Source organism: Oncorhynchus tshawytscha, linkage group LG03, assembly GCF_018296145.1.
Source record: "Oncorhynchus tshawytscha isolate Ot180627B linkage group LG03, Otsh_v2.0, whole genome shotgun sequence".
In the NCBI taxonomy this organism is placed as follows: domain Eukaryota; kingdom Metazoa; phylum Chordata; class Actinopteri; order Salmoniformes; family Salmonidae; genus Oncorhynchus; species Oncorhynchus tshawytscha.
In genome coordinates this window covers 8,002,078-8,024,945 of record NC_056431.1, presented here as the reverse complement: position 1 = coordinate 8,024,945, position 22,868 = coordinate 8,002,078, and the positions used below count along the sequence as shown (strand labels likewise).

The 22,868-nt window shown below is 43.5% G+C and overlaps 1 protein-coding gene across 2 annotated transcripts in view; it reads right to left on the bottom strand.

The window, feature by feature from the left end:
- LOC112244215 (transmembrane protein 145) overlaps positions 1-17,099 on the bottom strand; it is a 36,985-nt gene extending 19,886 nt beyond the window's left edge. For both annotated transcript variants that reach the window (XM_042309128.1, XM_042309132.1), the window contains exon 1: positions 16,842-17,099. In XM_042309128.1, coding sequence (XP_042165062.1) covers positions 16,842-16,946 — 105 coding nt within the window. In that variant the 5' untranslated portion in view covers positions 16,947-17,099. The remainder of the gene's footprint in view (positions 1-16,841) is intronic.
- Positions 17,100-22,868: the final 5,769 nt, after the last annotated feature.

The window sequence follows — 22,868 nt, the reverse complement described above, 5'->3', positions numbered from 1 at the left end:
AAATCCGTAGGCATATGTCAGAGAGTAAGCCATCTGTAGTTAACTGTTAACACACTCAGCCATACAGTACCAGTCAAAAGTTTGGAAACAACTACTCATTCAAGGGTTTTTCTTTATTTTTACAATTTTCTACATTGTAGAATAATAGTGAAGACATCAAAACTATGAAAAAAACACATGTGGAATCATGTAGTAACCAAAAAAGTGTTAAACAAATCAAAATATATTTTATATATGTTTTATTGTTTAAAGTAGCCACCCTTTGCCTTGATGACAGCTTTGCACACTCTTGGCATTCTCTCAACCAGCTTCATGAAGAATGCTTTTCCAACTGTCTTGAAGGAGTTCCCACATATGCTGAGCACTTGTTGGCTGCTTTTCCTTCACTCTGCGGTACAACTCATCCCAAACCATCTCAATTGGGTTGAGGTCAGGTGATTGTTGAGGCCAGGTCATCTGATGCAGCACTCCATCACTCTCCTGCTTGGTCAATTAGCCCTTTCACAGCCAGGAAGTGTGTTTTGGGTCATTGTCCTGTTGAAAAACAAATGAAAGTCCCACTAAGCGCAAACCAGATGGGATGGCTGCAGAATGCTGTGGTAGCCATGCTGGTTAAGTGTGACTTGAATTCTAAATAAATCACTGACAGTGTCACCAACAAAACACACCCACATCTCCTCCTCCATGCTTCACGGTGGAAACCACACATGCAGAGATCATCTGTTCACCTACTCTGTGTCTCACAAAGTCACGGCGGTTGGAACCAAAAATCTCAAATTTGAACTCATCAGACCAAAAGGACAGATTTCCACCAGTCTGATGTCCATTGCTCGTGTTTCTTGGCCCAAGTAAGTCTCGTCTTCTTATTGGTGTCCTTAAGTTGTGGTTTCTTTGCAGCAATTCGACCATGAAGGCCTGATTCACACAGTCTCCTCTGAACAGTTGATGTTCAGATGTGTCTGTTACTTGAACTCTGTGAAGCATTTATTTGGGTTGCAATATGAGATGCAGTTAACTCTAATTAACTTATCCTCTGCAGTAAAGGCAACTCTGGGTCTTCATGAGAGCCAGTTTCATCATAGCCTTGATAGCTTTTGCGACTGCACTTGAAGAAACTTCTTTAAATTGACTGACCTTCATGTTTTAAAAGTAATGATGAACTATCGTTTCTCTTCGCTTATTTGAGTTGTTCTTTCAATAATATTGACTTGGTCTTTTACCAAATAGGGCTATCTTCTGTATAGCATCCCTACCTTGTCACAGCACAACTGATTGGCTCAAAAGCATTAAGAAGGAAAGAAAATCCACAAATTAACAAGGCACACATGTTATTTGAAATGCATTCCAGGTGACTACCTCATGAAGCTGGTTGAGAGAATGTAAAAAATGTGCAAAGCTGTCATCAAGGCCAAGGGTGGCTACTTTGAAGAATCTCAAAGATAAAATATATTTTGTTATTTCATAGTTCTGATGTCTTCACTATTATTCTACAATGTAGAAAATAGTCAAAATAAAGAAAAACCCTTGAATGAGTAGGTGTACCCAAACTTGACTGGTACTGTATATCAAGAGGCCTAACTTCCAGACCTGCAGTACTACATACTGCACTTCAATGTATTTTATTGTCCTAGATTGTATTGTCCTAGGCTAAAGGTATGTCCATGACTACAGAGCAGTCAGAAAGGAGGAGAGGTGGTGGGACTGGGGGCTGTGCCTGGGGTATATCATATGACTGCCCAAGGACTGTGAAAGACCCCCTTGTTAGGCTCAGACACACACACACCAAACCTCCATTTCCCCCATTATTGTCATAGCAACTGCCACATGCTGCCCGAGTTTGCAGCTGCCATAGAAACCATGAAAGTCACCGCACTCTCTCAGAAATACACACTCCTTTCTACTTCCATCTCTCTTTCGCATGCACGCCCGCACACACACACACACACACACACACACACACACAACCCTGTAAATTAATCTGTGTTGCACAGACATATGAATCTAATTTTAAACCCTCCAGGCCAAACAGGTTAATGTCTTTCCATTTGTATTGACCATCTCTCTCGCTCTAGTTGTCTTTCTGTCCTTCTGTATCTACGACCTCTTCTCTATCTGGCTGTCTTTCTGTCCTTCTGTATCTACGACCTCTTCTTTATCTGGCTGTCTTTCTGTATCTACGACCTCTTCTCTATCTGGCTGTCTTTCTGTATCTACGACCTCTTCTCTATCTGGCTGTCTTTCTGTCCTTCTGTATCTACGACCTCTTCTTTATCTGGCTGTCTTTCTGTATCTACGACCTCTTCTCTATCTGGCTGTCTTTCTGTATCTACGACCTCTTCTCTATCTGGCTGTCTTTCTGTATCTACGACCTCTTCTCTATCTGGCTGTCTTTCTGTCCTTCTGTATCTATGACCTCTTCTCTATCTGGCTGTCTTTCTGTATCTACGACCTCTTCTCTATCTGGCTGGGCTGTTTTGGGCATGAAGTTAGCAGTTGCTGAGCACTTCCGGCCATGCAGTCCTGTTTTACCCTGTTCTTACCCAATAAGGTGGAAATGGTCATCAAAATTGTTAAAAGATTAATAAAAAAATATTCCCCTTAAATGCAATAGTTGAACAATGGATGAAGATACTCCAAACTTTTTACATTTTTATAATCCATCAGATAATGAATTATAGCCCATAATGAATGGAGTTCTGGGATTTCAGCTATTCAATCTATGTAATTTTTCTAAGAATACACTCATATATAAATGTTCTTACTGTATCAGGTATTTTTTATATACAGTATATTTGGTGTTCAAATAAAGACAATTTTACGTGCGACATTTGCTCACACACACCATGTATATTTGCGTCTATTAATAAATTAACATAAGGGAAGGAACAAGGCTGCAATCACCAAAAACTTGCTCTGTCTACCCTATCTGTATTAACCTGTTCTGTCTACCCTACATGCTCTGTCTACCCTACCTACTCTGTCTACACTACCTGTTCTGTCTACCCTACCTGTTCTGTCTACCCTACATGCTCTGTCTACCCTACCTGTTCTGTCTACCCTACCTGTTCTGTCTACCCTACCTGTTCTGTCTACCCTATCTGTATTAACCTGTTCTGTCAACCCTACATGCTCTGTCTACCCTACCTACTCTGTCTACCCTACCTGTTCTGTCTACCCTACCTGTTCTGTCTACCCTACCTGTATTAACCTGTTCTGTCTACCCTACATGCTCTGTCTACCCTACCTGCTCTGTCTACCCTACCTGTATTAACCTGCTCTGTCTACCCTACCTGCTCTATCTACCCTGCCTGTATTAACCTGTTCTGTCTACCATACCTGCTCTGCCTACCCTACCTGCTCTGTCTACCCTACCTGTATTAACCTGTTCTGTCTACCCTACCTGCTCTGTCCACCCTACCTGCAGTCACCTGGTCTGTCTACCCTACCTGCTCTGTCTACCCTACCTGCAGTCACCTGGTCTGTCTACCCTACCTGCAGTCACCTGCTCTGTCTACCCTACCTGCAGTCACCTGTGTTGTCTACCCTACCTGCTCTGTCTACCCTACCTGCAGTCACCTGGTCTGTCTACTCTACCTGCTCTGTCTACCCTACCTGCAGTCACCTGCTCTGTCTACCCTACCTGCTCTGTCTATCTACCTACAGTCTACTGTCTACCCTACCAGTGTGTCTACCTGCTCTGTATAACCTACCTGCTCTGTCTACCTGCAGTCACCTGTCTGTCTACCCTACCTGCTCTGTCTAACCTACCTGCAGTCACCTGTCTGTCTACCCTACCTGCAGTCACCTGCCATGTCTACTGTGTCTACCCTACCTGCAGTCACCTGCTCTGTCTACCCTACCTGCAGTCACCATGCTCTGCTCTGTCTACCCTACCTGCAGTCACCTGCCATGTCTACACTACCTGCTCTGTCTACCCTACCTGCTCTGTCTACCCTAGTCACCTGCAGTCTGCCATCTACCCTGCCTGCAGTCACCTGCCATGCAGTCACCTGCCATGTCTACACTACCTGCTCTGTCTACCCTACCTGCAGTCACCTGTGCTGTCTAGACAGCCTCATTCATTACTGTTGTCACGTTGCTTAACAAAAAAAACTATGCTAATAGCAGGATACCCTCGGATTCAAAAGTCCAACACATGGTGTAGAAAAAATGCACCCCCCTCCCCAATTTTACAAATATTTGTTTACGCCCACAAATAACATTAACTGTAGTGAACTTGTGTTTATAAACATGGATAACAACTTATTTTGAGGCACAGTCGAAACCAGGTAGGGCTACGGGCCAGAAGGTTGACGGTTCGCTAACCACCACAGAAGAGCTCACTCTCCCTGGCAGTTTCATTACACTACGATCAGAGCTGGGCAAAGACAATGATCAGCTACGGCGGGAATTAGATTTAACATTTTGATTCCATATTTATAATTATATAAAATATATGCAATTCATTTTCCAGCAACAGGTTTCTGTGCCAATGCACCACACAACCAATAAATAAAGCATGCCGACTTCGGGCACTTCAATATCATGGTTTGCGTTTTCAACACCAGAATACATAGATTATGTCAATCTCACCAAACAGAAAATACATCCCTCCTTACCTTGTAGGCTTGCCCAGTATTGAAGATTTGGCTTGACAATCTCTGATTGTCATCAAACTTTTTGGTGTTTTGTAACAGATATCTCTTGATTGGATTGATTGATTGATTTTATTTGTCAGTAAAAAGTATATATATATATATATATACACACACATACACACAGTACCCTTGACAATTCAACGTCTGTATTGAAGCGTTAGATTCTAGGTGAGTGAGGAATAGCCGCTCGGATTGGAGAGGAGGCAGAGCACGCATTAAAGTTTCCTGAATAACTGGGCTTGTCTGGAGCATATGTTTCGGTTAGCTGGTAATTGCTGGCTTTAGGCCAATAAAATGTATTAAAAGCCGTGACGGTTCAGACCAGTTCGTAAGGGTTTTGTTTCATTCGGAGCCCTTTTCTTTGTTTGCCACAATATAATATCCTGCACCTATTTTAAAAATGTACTTTCTTTTGATGTTACCCTAATAAAGTTTAGAAACTTGTGTGAAGGTTTGATGTGGCTATTAGCATATTATACTGCAGGCCTATAAACCTTACAATATAATGGTTATCTTTATACAAAATATTAGGATAAAAAACTAACAAAGTAGACTCCTACTGTATGCCTATATCTCTATAGCAGACGCAGTAGGCAAGCCTAGGATAATGAAATGCATTCTGGTGTCAGCATAGCATTTATTCTCTCTCTCTCTCTCTCTCTCTCTCTCTCTCTCTCTCTAAATAGTTTATATTAATATTGTACAGTGGACGCCTAAATCAAGCTTTATTTGCCACATGCGCCGAATACAAGTGTAGAACTTACCGTGAAATGCTGACTTACAAGCCCTTAACCAACAGTGCAGTTCAAGAAGAAAATATTTACCAAGTAGACTACAATAAAAAGTAAAAATAAAGAGTATCACAATAACAATAACGAGGCTATATACAGGGGGCACCGGTACCGAGTCAGTGTGCAGGGGGTACAGGCTAGTTGAGGTAATCTGTACATGTAGGTCGGGGCGAAGTGACTATGCCTAGATAATAAACAAACAAACAGGAAGTAGGAGCAGTGTACAAGAGAGAGGGGGGAGGGGGGTCAATGTCTGACAATTTTATGGGCTTTCCTCTGACACCGCTTAATATATAAGTCTATAGGCCTAAGCATGCAATGCCCAGATGCATTTAGTACTCAAATCTCTAACAGCTGAACCATGAGGTGGACAATTATTATTTAAGGAAAGTAAAAAGCAATACATCTATAAGCTATAAAGCTTTGTAATGCTACACATCTACACACAAGGAAAGTGGCTCATTTGGCCAATATCCCTGGTTTATTGGTGACGCCGGTTGTGTGGGTGACGCCGGTTGTGTGGGTGATGCCGGTTGTGTGGGTGATGCCCTAATGGGTTAAGCACCCAATGCATATGGATTTCTCAAATGTCCAATAAATACAAATCTGTTCCATCTCCAAGGCATTATTATTGTAAATGTCTCGCTCTGTTGGTGGTGGGGGCACCTGATTCAGCTGCCCTGCGCACCGAGTAGGCGACGTGTTCACATTTTGAACCATTTCACACGTCTGAAGGTATAAACTCTGCCTTCCTGGCGGGCCCAGGGGTAGCAAATCAAGTGCACTATAGGCCTACAACTGGCCAATCAGATGGCTCAGATGACTGTGTCTGCAGTAATGTAGCAGGCGTAAAAGAAAGCTGCAACAAAGTTGATACTGTGAGATTTATAAACTTTAAAAGCATGACCAGAAAGAGACTGTCAACGAATATTATACAGCAAAGAGCTGCTGTTTTGATGAGTGAGTTCATGTTTTTACTTAGAACTGTCAACACTTTCTATTCAACACTATTATTAACACTACCATAAAATGTGTGTTCTCCCTACTGCCACTCACAATACAACCAGCACTGCAACTGCAATGAATGAGTAGGAAAATGTATCGATAGGCTTGCGTTGTTATTATTAGTGGCTTGGGTCTTCTTTCTTTGGTCATAGGAAAAACAAAATACATTTGTGCATGAGGCAGAAATAATGTGGTGTGACTCGAGTTTCGTCATCAGCTGGAAGACGGCGTCCCTTTTGGGTCAGTGTCAGCTGAGGAAAGGGAGAGCGGCGAGACGTTGAGAGGCAGACCCTCAGTCTGCTGCCCCCACCCTCTGCTGAGACTGACCATCAGAAGCGTGATCATATAGTCTTACTCAAATGTTAAAATATCATTTTTTTAAACGGTCCGAGAAGAACAACAATGCATTGGCAAGGCAATTCAAGCAAAGCCAATATGCGGTAATACTGTTTTGGGCCTATAACCTACTGCTCAAATCTCATTACTACACTATTGTTTCATTAGGTTAATGTTGCATAGGCTTACATTTTTTAAGTAACGTAAAAAAAACAATTTGAACAGTAGATTTCGGCTTGCAATTTGACTCAAAGCGATCTTGACTCAAAAAAGTTGGGACCACTGCTATAGCCTATTACAGATCTGGACAAACAATCCACCTACCACTATTGTCACTTCAGCTCCCGAGTGGCGCAGCGGTCTAAGGCACTGCATCTCAGTGCTAGTGGCGTCATTTCCACGGTCGTAACTTTAATGGGGGAAAAAACGACAGGCACAAGCAGGAGTATGAAAGAGTCGAAGGAGTCAAATTAAAGCAATCACTGCAGCAAGATGTAAGTGACAAATTGATTTTGCACTCCTCAAACAGGAAATATATGGCTGAAAAAAGATCCTCAGGTGGGGGGGGCATGCGCTTAAGGAACAGTAAGGGAATAGAGCCTAACAGTGTTTCTGAGCAGGTCAGTCCAGTCTAGCCCCAATCCATGCAGTTCAGTGTAAAGCCCAGAAGGCACCTGTAGTCCTGCACTAGGCCCAGTCAGTGGAGAGTAGTAGGGGAACAGGAGCAGTGGAACAGTGGATGGGGTGTCAACCTTAATCCCCCTTAGTCCTCTCATTACCCCACGGCCACTGCATTGTGACGCAGAGACATTGAGCCAGTGTGTGTGCATGTGAGTGAGCGTGTGTGTGTGTGTGTGTGTTAGACAGCCCATTAATCAAGTGCTAGGCCTCGATGCAGTATCCGGTCACTACAGCGGTCACTACTACTCCCTCTCTCTCTGTCCCTCTCTTACCACTCTGTCTGTCTGTCCCTCATTTCCTCGATCTCTCTCTCTCTCTCCCTTCCTCTTTACCTCTCTCTCCCTGTCCCTTCCTCTCTATCTATCCCTGCTCTCGCTGTCCCTCCCTTCCTATTTCCCTCTCTCTCCGTCTCTCCCCCTCTCTCCAGAACCCGGTTTGCTTGCTAAACCTCATTAACAATTAATTACCAATCAACTATAGTCAAGTCACCCCTGGACCTCTCAATGATTCATTAGTAAGGTTACATAATGGTGCAAAACAAACACACTCACTTGCCTCAACATACTCACAGCCACATGAAATCACAATCACACACAAACATAAATAAACTAAAAAACCTGACCTATAATCCTCCCCACCATCACTGAACCTGAACATACCTATAATCCTCCCCACCATCACTGAACCTGATCATACCTATAATCCTCCCCACCATCACTGAACCTGAACATACCTATAATCCTCCCCACCATCACTGAACCTGAACATACCTATAATCCTCCCCACCATCACTGAACCTGAACATATCTATAATCCTCCCCACCATCACTGAACCTGAACATACCTATAATCTTCCCCACCATCACTGAACCTGATCATACCTATAATCCTCCCCACCATCACTGAACCTGAACATACCTACAATCCTCCCCACCATCACTGAACCTGAACATACCTATAATCCTCCCCACCATCACTGAACCTGAACATACCTATATAATCCTCCCCACCATCACTGAACCTGAACATACCTATATAATCCTCCCCACCATCACTGAACCTGAACATACCTATATAATCCTCCCCACCATCACTGAACCTGAACATACCTATAATCCTCCCCACCATCACTGAACCTGAACATACCTATAATCCTCCCCACCATCACTGAACCTGAACATACCTATAATCTTCCCCACCATCCCTGAACCTGAACATACCTATAATCCTCCCCACCATCACTGAACATACCTATAATCCTCCCCACCATCACTGAACCTGAACATACCTATAATCTTCCCCACCATCCCTGAACCTGATCATACCTATAATCCTCCCCACCATCACTGAACCTGAACATACCTATAATCCTCCCCACCATCACTGAACCTACCTATAATCCTCCCCACCATCACTGAACCTGAACATACCTATAATCCTCCCCACCATCACTGAACCTGAACATACCTATAATCCTCCCCACCATCACTGAACCTGAACATACCTATAATCCTCCCCACCATCACTGAACCTGAACATACCTATAATCCTCCCCACCATCACTGAACCTGAACATACCTATAATCCTCCCCACCATCACTGAACCTGAACATACCTATAATCCTCCCCACCATCACTGAACCTGAACATACCTATAATCTTCCCCACCGTCACTGAACCTGATCACTGAACCTGATCATACCTATAATCCTCCCCACCATCACTGAACCTGAACATACCTACAATCCTCCCCACCATCACTGAACCTGAACATACCTATAATCCTCCCCACCATCACTGAACCTGAACATACCTATATAATCCTCCCCACCATCATTGAACATACCTATATAATCCTCCCCACCATCACTGAACCTGAACATACCTATATAATCCTCCCCACCATCACTGAACCTGAACATACCTATAATCCTCCCCACCATCACTGAACCTGAACATACCTATAATCTTCCCCACCATCCCTGAACCTGAACATACCTATAATCCTCCCCACCATCAACTGAACATACCTATAATCCTCCCCACCATCACTGAACCTGAACATACCTATAATCTTCCCCACCATCCCTGAACCTGAACATACCTATAATCCTCCCCACCATCACTGAACCTGAACATACCTATAATCTTCCCCACCATCCCTGAACCTGATCATACCTATATAATCCTCCCCACCATCACTGAACCTGAACATACCTATAATCCTCCCCACCATCACTGAACATACCTATATAATCCTCCCCACCATCACTGAACCTGAACATACCTATATAATCCTCCCCACCATCACTGAACCTGAACATACCTATATAATCCTCCCCACCATCACTGAACCTGAACATACCTATATAATCCTCCCCACCATCACTCACTGAACCTGAACATACCTATATAATCCTCCCCACCATCACTGAACCTGAACATACCTATATAATCCTCCCCACCATCACTGAACCTGAACATACCTATATAATCCTCCCCACCATCACTGAACCTGAACATACCTATATAATCCTCCCCACCATCACTGAACCTGAACATACCTATAAATCCTCCCCACCATCACTGAACCTGAACATACCTATAATCATCCCCACCATCACTGAACCTGAACATACCTATAATCCTCCCCACCATCACTGAACATACCTATAATCTTCCCCACCATCCCTGAACCTGAACATACCTATAATCCTCCCCACCATCACTGAACATACCTATAATCCTCCCCACCATCACTGAACCTGAACATACCTATAATCTTCCCCACCATCCCTGAACCTGATCATACCTATAATCTTCCCCACCATCCCTGAACCTGATCATACCTATAATCTTCCCCACCATCCCTGAACCTGATCATACCTATAATCCTCCCCACCATCACTGAACCTGAACATACCTATAATCCTCCCCACCATCACTGAACCTGAACATACCTATAATCCCCCCCACCATCACTGAACCTGAACATACCTATATAATCCTCCCCACCATCACTGAACCTGAACATACCTATATAATCCTCCCCACCATCACTGAACCTGAACATACCTATATAATCCTCCCCACCATCACTGAACATACCTATAATCCTCCCCACCATCACTGAACATACCTATATAATCCTCCGCACCATCACTGAACCTGAACATACCTATAATCTTCCCCACCATCCCTGAACCTGATCATACCTATAATCTTCCCCACCATCCCTGAACCTGATCATACCTATAATCTTCCCCACCATCCCTGAACCTGATCATACCTATAATCCTCCCCACCATCACTGAACCTGAACATACCTATATAATCCTCCCCACCATCACTGAACCTGAACATACCTATATAATCCTCCCCACCATCACTGAACCTGAACATACCTATATAATCCTCCCCACCATCACTGAACCTGAACATACCTATATAATCCTCCGCACCATCACTGAACCTGAACATACCTATAATCCTCCCCACCATCACTGAACATACCTATAATCTTCCCCACCATCCCTGAACCTGAACATACCTATAATCTTCCCCACCATCACTGAACCTGAACATACCTATAATCCTCCCCACCATCACTGAACATACCTATAATCTTCCCCACCATCCCTGAACCTGATCATACCTATAATCCTCCCCACCATCACTGAACCTGAACATACCTATAATCCTCCCCACCATCACTGAACCTACCTATAATCCTCCCCACCATCACTGAACCTGAACATACCTATAATCCTCCCCACCATCACTGAACCTGAACATACCTATAATCCTCCCCACCATCACTGAACCTGAACATACCTATAATCCTCCCCACCATCACTGAACCTGAACATACCAATAATCCTCCCCACCATCACTGAACCTGATCATACCAATAATCCTCCCCACCATCACTGAACCTGATCATATCTATAATCCTCCCCACCATCACTGAACCTGAACATACCTATAATCATCCCCACCATCACTGAACCTGAACATACCTATAATCCTCCCCACCATCACTGAACATACCTATAATCCTCCCCACCATCACTGAACCTGAACATACCTATAATCCTCCCCACCATCACTGAACCTGAACATACCTATAATCTTCCCCACCATCCCTGAACCTGATCATACCTATAATCCTCCCCACCATCACTGAACCTGAACATACCTACAATCCTCCCCACCATCACTGAACCTACCTATAATCCTCCCCACCATCACTGAACCTGAACATACCTATAAATCCTCCCCACCATCACTGAACCTGAACATACCTATATAATCCTCCCCACCATCACTGAACCTGAACATACCTATATAATCCTCCCCACCATCACTGAACCTGAACATACCTATAATCCTCCCCACCATCACTGAACCTGAACATACCTATAATCCTCCCCACCATCACTGAACCTGAACATACCTATATAATCCTCCCCACCATCACTGAACCTGAACATACCTATATAATCCTCCCCACCATCACTGAACCTGAACATACCTATAATCATCCCCACCATCACTGAACCTGAACATACCTATAATCCTCCCCACCATCACTGAACATACCTATAATCTTCCCCACCATCCCTGAACCTGAACATACCTATAATCCTCCCCACCATCACTGAACATACCTATAATCCTCCCCACCATCACTGAACCTGAACATACCTATAATCCTCCCCACCATCACTGAACCTGAACATACCTACAATCCTCCCCACCATCACTGAACCTACCTATAATCCTCCCCACCATCACTGAACCTGAACATACCTATAATCCTCCCCACCATCACTGAACCTGAACATACCTATATAATCCTCCCCACCATCACTGAACCTGAACATACCTATATAATCCTCCCCACCATCACTGAACCTGAACATACCTATATAATCCTCCCCACCATCACTGAACCTGAACATACCTATAATCCTCCCCACCATCACTGAACCTACCTATAATCCTCCCCACCATCACTGAACCTGAACATACCTATAATCCTCCCCACCATCACTGAACCTGAACATACCTATAAATCCTCCCCACCATCACTGAACCTGAACATACCTATATAATCCTCCCCACCATCACTGAACCTGAACATACCTATAATCCTCCCCACCATCACTGAACCTAACCTATAATCCTCCCCCCACCATCACTGAACCTGAACATACCTATAATCCTCCCCACCATCACTGAACCTGAACATACCTATATAACCCTCCCCACCATCACTGAACATACCTATAATCTTCCCCACCATCCCTGAACCTGAACATACCTATAATCTTCCCCACCATCACTGAACCTGAACATACCTATAATCCTCCCCACCATCACTGAACCTGATCATACCTATAATCCTCCCCACCATCACTGAACCTGAACATGCCTTGCCTGCTGATTTGATATGTTGTAAAGTCGTGGCCAAAAGTTTTGAGAATGACACAAATATTAATTTTCACAAAGTTTGCTGCTTCAGTGTCTTTAGATATTTTTGTCAGATGTTACTATGGAATACTGAAGTATAATTACAAGCATTTCATAAGTGTCAAAGGCTTTTATTGACAATTACATGAAGTTGATGCAAAGAGTCAATATTTGCAGTGTTGACCCTTCTTTTTCAATACCTCTGCAATCCGCCTTGGCATGCTGTCAATTAACTTCTGGGCCACATCCTGACTGATGGCAGCCCATTCTTGCATAATCAATGCTTGGAGTTTGTCAGAATTTGTGGGGGGGTTTTGTCCACAAGCCTCTTGAGGATTGACCACAAGTTCTCAATGGGATTAAGGTCTGGGGAGTTTCCTGGCCATGGACCCAAAATATCGATGTTTTGTTCCCCGAGCCACTTAGTTATCACTTTTGCCTTATGGCAAAGTGCTCCATCATGCTGGAAAAGGCATTGTTTGTCACCAAACTGTTCCTGGATGGTTGGGAGAAGTTGCTCTCGGAGGATGTGTTGGTACCATTCTTTATTCATGGCTGTGTTCTTAGGCAAAATTGTGAGTGAGCCCACTCCTTTGGCTGAGAAGCAACCCCAGTCATGAATTGTCTCAGGATGCTTTACTGTTGGCATGACACAGGACTGATGGTAGCGCTCACCTTGTCTTCTCCGGACAAGCTTTATTTTGGGTGCCCCAAACAATCGAAAAGGGGATTCATCAGAGAAAATGACTTTACCCCAGTCCTCAGCAGTCCAATCCCTGTAACTTTTGCAGAATATCAGTCTGTCCCTGATGTTTTTCCTGGAGAGAAGTGGCTTCTTTGCTGCCCTTCTTGACACCAGGCCATCCTCCACTGTGTGTGCAGATGCACTCACACCTGCCTGCTGCCATTCCTGAGCAAGCTCTGTACTGGTGGTGCCCCGATCCCGCAGCTGAATCAACTTTAGGAGACGGTCCTGGAGCTTGCTGGATTTTCTTGGGCGCCCTGAAGCCTTCTTCACAACAATTGAACCGCTCTCCTTGAAGTTCTTGATGATCCAATAAATGGTTGATTTAGGTGCAATCTTACTGGCAGCAATATCGTTGCCTGTGAAGCCCTTTTTGTGCAAAGCAATGACGACAGCACGTGTTTCCTTGCAGTTAACCATGATTGACAGAGGAGGAACAATGATTCCAAGCACCACCCTCCTTTTGAAGCTTCCAGTCTGTTATTCAAACTCAATCAGCATGACAGAGTGATCTCCAGCCTTGTCCTCGTCAACACTCACACCTGTGTTAACGAGAGACTCACTGACATGATGTCAGCTGGTCCTTTTCTGGGAGGGCTGAAATGCAGTGGAAATGTTTTTGGGGGATTCAGTTCATTTGCATGGCAAAGAGGGATTTTGCAATGAATTGCAATTCATCTGATCACTCTTCATAACATTCTGGAGTATATGCAAATTGCAGTGGTGGGCCAGCAAGGCCTTCTCTGCAGGCCTAAACATCAGAATATTTTTAAAAATTAAATATATTTTCCCACAAAAATGTATTAAATTATTCCCCAGAGTAAGATTTACACTCTTCATTTCATAGCTTTCCTCTTGGTGCACTGCTTCCAGCCCCAGGTTGAGATTTGGAGGGCTGGTCTTTATGTTAGATCTTTTATCCAATCATATTCAGCCATCCTGTGTTGCCAGGGGTCTAAAATCTGCCCTCGGGCCTTCAGAATCAACAGTGCGGGCGCTTGTAGCTTAAAGTGAATGGAAATTAAAATTGTGTCAACCAATCAGCTTTAGAGTTGGCTATTGTACGCCTGCTGGCTGGCTCCAGTGTTACACGTCGACGCTACAAAGCCTGTCACGGGCGGGAAAGGGGTTCGTTCGCCACTTTCAAAGTTCCAACTACGAGCGCTATCAATGACTCACAGGCTCCGAGAAGCACTGTAAACTGTACTGCTGGGAATGCCTATTTGCAAGTGATCGATTTGGTGTTTGGAGCCACACTGGCTTTGCAAACCTGAGTTGTCTAACCAAGGCAGCAACGAGACACCAAAGTACGGCTGGGCACTTACAAGTAATGGTGCTTTTGAAAACTTTTGGGGACACCCGAGTGGATCTACAGCTCAACGAACAAGCGTGCAGGACAATGAAGCTGCACAATGAAAAGGTATTGTACTCTTCCCCTGCAATTCTCTGAATAAAAATGTCAATTTCAAGGTGACGCAACGCCTGGTTATACTGCATTTCTGTCTAAATGTATAGTGTCTAGAGCCATGGCATCATAATGATGGTAATAAGAGGTGGATTCGGGTGGGACTGTGTAGGACTTCACTGAAGGCCCAGGCCCCAGGCCCATGGCACGCCACTGGCAAATTGCCATCATGAGGCAGCAGATTTTGTGAAAATGTATATTTGTGTCATTCTCAAAACTTTCGGCCACGTCTGTACTCTACTGTGAGGAGTGAGGCCATGTGGGTGTGTATGACCTTGGTTGGGAGTCCACAGACAAGACTGATGTGTTGAACAATCCCACTGGACAACACACACACTATATCAACATGTCCAGATGAGGGTTGTTTCAGTCCATTCAGAGCAGTGACATGGTGTTTGAGGGAAGACACAGCCCTGGTTCAGACTAACACACACCATGTAAGAGAAGAGAGTATAGAGTACGTCTGGCATGAGCTGGAGATCTAATATGGATTATGTTATTCATAAGCATTTCTGATATCATACACTAATGTATTTAGCTAGTTAACTATATTATAGTTTGTCAATTTTCAATAGCTATTGATTGGAAGCCACATGATCTGATAAGAAGCCTAAGTATTTCTACATATGATATTGATTGATTGAATTTATTAGGCCATTTTTTTTAAATACATAAGGGAGCTCCAGCCGGTGACGCCTCCACATACAATAAGAAAATCATCATGGATAACACAATAAAGCTTAAAAGCTTATTTCCATTGTGGTCCTTCTGAAGAGGGAAGGGGGAAGAGGGAATTCATTATATTGTGTAGGACAGGTGTTAGCCTACTTTATGAGTCATGAATGTCATGGGTTAAATATCCCACCTGATCATCAAACTGTTATGCAGAAGTGGGACACTAAAAGAGCTGAGATGAGAAGAGTTATGAGAGAGCTCAGTGCACGGGATAGTTGCGTCTGGCACAGATCTGTCTGGTGCACTTTACACTGGCCCGACCTATAATGTGGTCACTCACAGCAGGGCATGGGGACAATATGAGCACAACATCTAAACGCAGAAGGAATCAATAGAAACAGATACATTAAATCAGATAATAATATCTTTGAGATTCATAACAGATTGATATCAAAAGACAATGTTTTATATTGATAGGCTAGTGTTAAGTGTTGGAGCACGGCTGATGTGAGATGAGGAGGACCAATAATAAACTATATGTGACGTGAGCGACAACTGACGTACACCTGTAACGGCGGGGTTACCGTTATTATATGCGAATTATGGATGTGAGTTATTTTGGTTACAGTGTAGGATATCACCAACACTTGGCGATATCACAAAGAAAAATAAATGCTAGATGGATTTGCAAGGCACATTCTCGTAAACATCCACAGCTTGCTTCTACCGGTTGGTGAGAGCCACAAACAGAGCCAGAACGATGTAGATAGAAATACACTCACTCTGACACGCATAGAGATGCGCACAAATAGTAGGCAGTATGGACATCCTGTAACATCTTGGAGAAATTGATTGATTTGGAATAAAAAAAATATCAGGCAATTTCGGAGCGCGTCACACTCACAATATAATATAAACACGGAAAGGCTTTAGGCTACATGAGAAGGCGCTGCCGAGTCTTATAATGGTGTCATTGTCACAAGTGATAAATTAGGTATCAAACACCTTACCTCCTTGGTGTTGACGATACCTCTCACGTATTTCCCCAGAACCGAGCCAACGCAGAGAACGCTGGACACCACAGCCAGACACAAAAGTCTCTCGCAAACCTCCATCTTATCCTAGAATTTCGCTACTCAGTGGTCGTCCCGGCCCCCCTTCCCAATCAACTGGAATGCAGGAAACGACAGTATCCGAGAAGGAAGCAGAGAAGACACAGGGCGCGCGTTCTCGTCTTTTGCCGATGCATGTGGCCCCAATATTTCAGCTGTGAGCGCGCTTTGGATAATCGCCTCTACTCCTTCCCCACTCACTGGAAACAGAGGCAGAATGCGCGTTCTCGCTCTCAGATTGCGACACATTCAAGAGACATACATCAATCATTCACGTTTAAATTAATTTGTTACCTATTTGGTCAAACATTTTCGATGAGTGGGGTTTTCACTCACATTATAGACCTGTTGTTCACTCTTAGCCTAGGCCTATAGAATCGAACAAGACTAATAGGCTACACCTTCTAAAACAACTACACAAATTAATGTAAATCATCACACCAAGGATAGGCTACATGATTTTCACATGTTCAGATAAAAGTTTAATGGAAGTATTTATGTTTTTTGTAATTTTGTCTTGTCTGGTTTTTCTTTATTTTTATTATTTTCTACATTGTATAACAATAGTGAAGACTGGAATAACACATATGGAGTAATGTAGTAACCAAAAAAGTGTTAAACAGTGTTAAACCAATCACAATATATTTTCTTCAAATAGCCACCATGTTGCATTGATGACAGCTTTGCACACTCTTTGCATTCTCTCAACCAGCTTCATGAGGTAGTCACCTGGAATGCATTTCAATTAACAGGTGTGCCTTGTTAATAGTTAATTTTCTGAATTTATTTCCTTCTTAATGCGTTTGAGCCAATCAGTTGAGATGTGACAAGGTAGGGGAAGTATGGAAATGGTCTTTTGCCAAATTGGGCTAAGTCCATATTATCGCATCTGTTAAAGATAGGGCTGACTACTGCCCCCTTTTGGAGGAATTGCGTGCCCATAGTAAACAGAAAAAAAATCTGTCAAATATTGCTAATATATGCATATAATAATTATTATTGAATAGAAAACCCTCTAAAGCTTCTAAAACCGTTCAAATTATGTCTCTATGTAAAGCAGAACTCTCAGGGCAGCCATTCTCCCAAACTCTCTCTTGGCAACAGAAAAGTTGGGACAACTTTGACGTCATCGCCCCCACCCTTCCCAACCAGCTACAGATCTGGGAACAGTTTCTATCTCTTCAGCGTGATGTCCCCTTTCAGTGGGGCCTGCCATTGTGAGAATCGCGCGCTCCCTCGAGTTTTGGCGGGCTGAAACCTCCGGGTCACGCGAAAATACATGCACTTTCATGCGCACGTCGGGTCCGGAGCTCTCTTTGTTCCAAGATTCACCAAACGATGTAGGTTTGTCTGTTCACGCTAAGGATTGTTTTCTATGTTTAGAACATGCTAAAGCTCGATTCTGCACTTAGTGACCAGTTGACCAGTTTAGTCGACATATAATATGTAATTTTGAAGTTTTGATGCGCATCCACTAGAATTTTGCCTGCATTTCGACCGGAATTTGTCGTGTTTGATAACCTAAAGACACAGACTTGAAAACCAAAAGCAGTTTTTGGTAAGTATAACTCCTTCCACGTCTTCTGATCGAAGAACATCAAAGGTAAGGGAATATTTATGTGTTAATTATGGGTTTCTGTGGACTCCGAGATAGAGGAGACATAATGCTAATTTCTGAGCGCCGTCTCATATTATAGCCTAGTGAACGAATTCTGTAACGTTAAAAATAAATGTAACACAGCGGTTGCATTAAGAAGAAGTGTATCTTTCTAACTATATGTAGAACATGTATATTTAGTCAAAGTTTATGATGTGTATTGCTTGTTATCTGACGTTAGCTCCGGCAGATATCATTTCTCCGGACATTTGAGTAGCATTTTTTGAACATGGCGTCATTGTAAACAGAGATTTATGGATATAAATTGCATATTATTGAAAAAAACATAAATGTACTGTGTAACATGTCCAATTACTGTCATCTGATGAAGATTTTCAAAAGGTTAGTGAATTATTTTTCTTTTAATCCTGCGGTTGTTGATTGCATATTTTGTTCAACGTGGCTAATTCAAATTAGCTGTGTCTTTGGTGGTGGTTTGACATAAATATGTGCTATGTTTTCGCCGTAAAACATTTTAGAAATCTGACTTGCTGGCTAGATGAACAAGGTGTTTATCTTTCATTTGAGCTATTGGACTTGTTAATGTGTGGAGGTTAAATATTTCTAAGAATATTTTTGCGTTCCATGCGCCACGTCCCAGTTAACGTCGGAAGGGATCGTTCCCAAATGGGAACCCTAACCCGTAACAGGATTTATGGCAAGAACAGACAGCTCAAAAAAGCAAAGATAAAGTCATGATGGACTGTTGTTTAAGACATGAAGGTCAGTCAATATGGACAATTAAGACATTTTTAAGTTTCTTCAAGTACAGTCGCAAAAATCATCAAGCGCTATGCTGGCTCTCATTAGAACCGCCACAGGAATGGAAGACCCAGTGTTACCTCTGCTGTAGAAGTTCATTAGAGTTACCAGCCTCAGACATTTGAACCCAAATAAATGCTTCACAGAGTTCAAGTAACAGACACATCTCAACATCAACTGTTCAGAGACTGTGTGAATTTACATCCACATAATGCAGTTAAAACCGGTGTGTCAATCTGAGTAACATAATAAAAAGATCCCAATCAAAATCGGTCAATTTAAACTGGAGACATTTTTTTTTGCATGGGCTATACATCTCAATCCTCCGCATCTGTGCTACAGTGGTGTTTGTCAGACCATGTCATGGGACTAGTCTGAAGGTAACCTATACAAATGAATGGTAGTATGGAGGTAGTTATGAGCCAACAAAAATAAGAGGTTAAATATGTGTTCAAAAAAACTATTTCCCGAGCCTTCTTATCTCCTAGATATAGGACAGACACTAAACAACCTTATTCCCAACAGTTTATACTTTGAGGTTAACAGCTTGTGTGCTATCCATACATTTAGCATACCTCCTACAAATAGGTCTATTGCCACATGTCCACCAGATGCATTTAACTCTTTGCGTTCAGTCAGAAGAAATTCATTGTCAATGGAGCAGTCCGCAACACTATGTTGGGGGTGCTGCACTAGGCTGCGGTGCGTTCTGTGTATCGTTCCGTCGGAAGTCATTCGTTATCGCTAGTAAAACCAAATGCATGCTTTTCAACCGTTCGCTGCCTGACCAGCATCACCACCCTGGATGGTTCCGACCTTGAATATGTGGACATCTATAAGTACCTAGGTGTCTGGCTAGACTGTAAACTCTCCTTCCAGACTCATATCAAACATCTCCAATCGAAAATCAAATCAAGGGTCGGCTTTCTATTCCGCAACAAAGCCTCCTTCACTCACGCCGCCAAACTTACCCTAGTAAAACTGACTATCCTACCGATCCTCGACTTCGGCGATGTCATCTACAAAATAGCTTCCAACACTCTACTCAGCAAACTGGATGCAGTTTATCACAGTGCCATCCGTTTTGTCACTAAAGCACAGCATTAAACTGATTAAACAGCATGATCATTACACAGGTGCACCTTGTGCTGGGGACAATAAAAGTCCACTAAAATATGCAGTTTTTTCCCCCCAAAGAGATATCCGGGATGGTAACATACTCTGTTTCACGGAAACATGGCTAGCTGGGGACATGCAGTCGGAGTCCGTACAGCCAATGGGATTTTCAGTGCATCGCGCCGACAGGAATAAACATCTCTCCGGTAAGAAGAAGGGCGGGGGTGTATGTTTCATGATTAACGACTCATGGTGTAATTGTAACAACATACAGGAATTGAAGTCCTTTTGTTCAGCTGACCTAGAATTCCTCACAATCAAATGCTGAGCGTATTATCTCCCAAGAGAACTCTCCTTGGTTATCGTCACAGCCATGTATATCCCCCTGCATGCAGATACCAAGTCAGCCATCAAGGAACGTCACTGGACTTTATGCAAACTGGAAACCATATTTCCCGAGGCTGCATTTATTGTAGCTGGGGATTTTAACAAAGCTAATTTGAGAACAAGGCTACCTAAATTCTCTCAGCATATCGATTGCAGTACACGAGCGAGTAACACGCCCAACCATTGCTACTCTAACTTCTGCGACGCATAAAAGGCACTCCCCTGCCCTCCTTTTGGCAAATCTGAACATGATTCCATCTTGTTGCTCCCCTGCTACAGGCAGAAACTAAAACAGGAAATGCCCATGCTTAGATCTAGCCAACATTGGTCTGACCAATCAGATTCCACGCTTCAAAACCGCTTCGCTCATGTGGACTGGGATATGTGTCATGTAGCCTCAGACAATAACATTGACATATACGCTGACTCGGTGAGTGAGTTTATAAGGAAGTGTATAGGAGATGTTGTACCCACTATTAAAACCTTCCCTAACCAGAAACCGTGGATTGATGGCAGCATTTGTGCAAAACTGAAGACACGTACCACCACATTTAATCGTGGCAAGGCACTGGAAACATGACCGAATACAAACAGTGTAGTTATTCCTGCCGTAAGACAATCAAACAAGCAAAGCATCAGTATAGCGACAAAGTGGAGTCGCAATTCAACGGCTCAAACACAAGATGTGGCAGGGTCTACAGACAATCACAGATTACAAAAAGAAAACAAGCCCCATCGCGGACATTGACATCTTGCGTCCAGACAAATTAAACAACCTTTTTGCGTGCTTTGAGGACAATACAGTGCCACCAACGCGGCCCGCTACCAAAGACTGTGTGCTCTCCCCCTCGTGGCCGACGTGAGTAACACATTTAAACCCTCGCAAAGCTGCCGGCTCCTTAGCTGCGTCCTCAGAGCATGCGCAGACCAGCTGGCTGGTGTGTTTATGGACATATTCAAACAATCCTTGTCCAAGTCTGCTGCCCCCACAAGCTTCAAGATGACCACTTTGTTCCTGTTCCCAAGAAAGCTAAGGTAACTGAACTAAATGATTATCAGCCCGTAGCACTCACCTCCATCACCATGAAGTGCTTTCAGAGACTAGTCAAGGATCATATCACCTCCACCCTACCTGACACCCTAGACCCACTTCAATTTGCTTACCGCCCCAATAGATCCACAGACGATGCAATCGCCATCACACTGCACACTGCCCTATCCCATCTGGACAAGAGGAATACCTATGTAAGAATGCTGTTCATTGATTACAGCTCAGCAGTCAACACCATAGTACCCTCCAAACTCGTCATTAAGCTTGAGACTTTGGGTCTCGACCCCGCCCTGTGCAACTGGGTCCTGGACTTCCTGACGGGCCTCCCCCAGGTGGTGAAGGTAGGAAACATCTCCACTCCGCTGATCCTCAACACTGGGGCCCCACAAGGGTGTGTTCTCAGCCCCCTCTTGTACTCCCTGATCACCCATGACTGCGTGGCCATGCAGGCCTCCAACTCAATCATCAAGTTTGCAGACGACACTACAGTGGTGGGCTTGATTACCAACAATAACGAGACAGCCTACAGGGAGGTGAGGGCCCTCGGAGTGTGGTGTCAAGAAAATAACCTCTCACTCAATGTCAGCAAAACAAGAGAGATTATTGTGGATTTCAGGAAACAGCAAAGGGAGCACCCTCCCCCCCATCCACATCAATGGGACAGCAGTGGAGAAGGTGGAAAGCTTCAAGTTCCTCGGTGTACATATCACCGACAAACTGAAATGGTCTACGCACAAAGAAAGTGTGGTGAAGAAGGCTGCTCTGTCACTGCTCATCCATTTATTTTATACTTCTATATTCTTATCCCATTCCTTTACTAGATTGTATTAGGTTTTGTTGTGGAATTAGTTAGATATTAGGGTTGTTGTGAAATTGTTAGATATTACCTGTTAGATACTGCTGCACTGTCGATCTAGAAGCATAAGAATTTCGCTCCACTCGGAATAACATC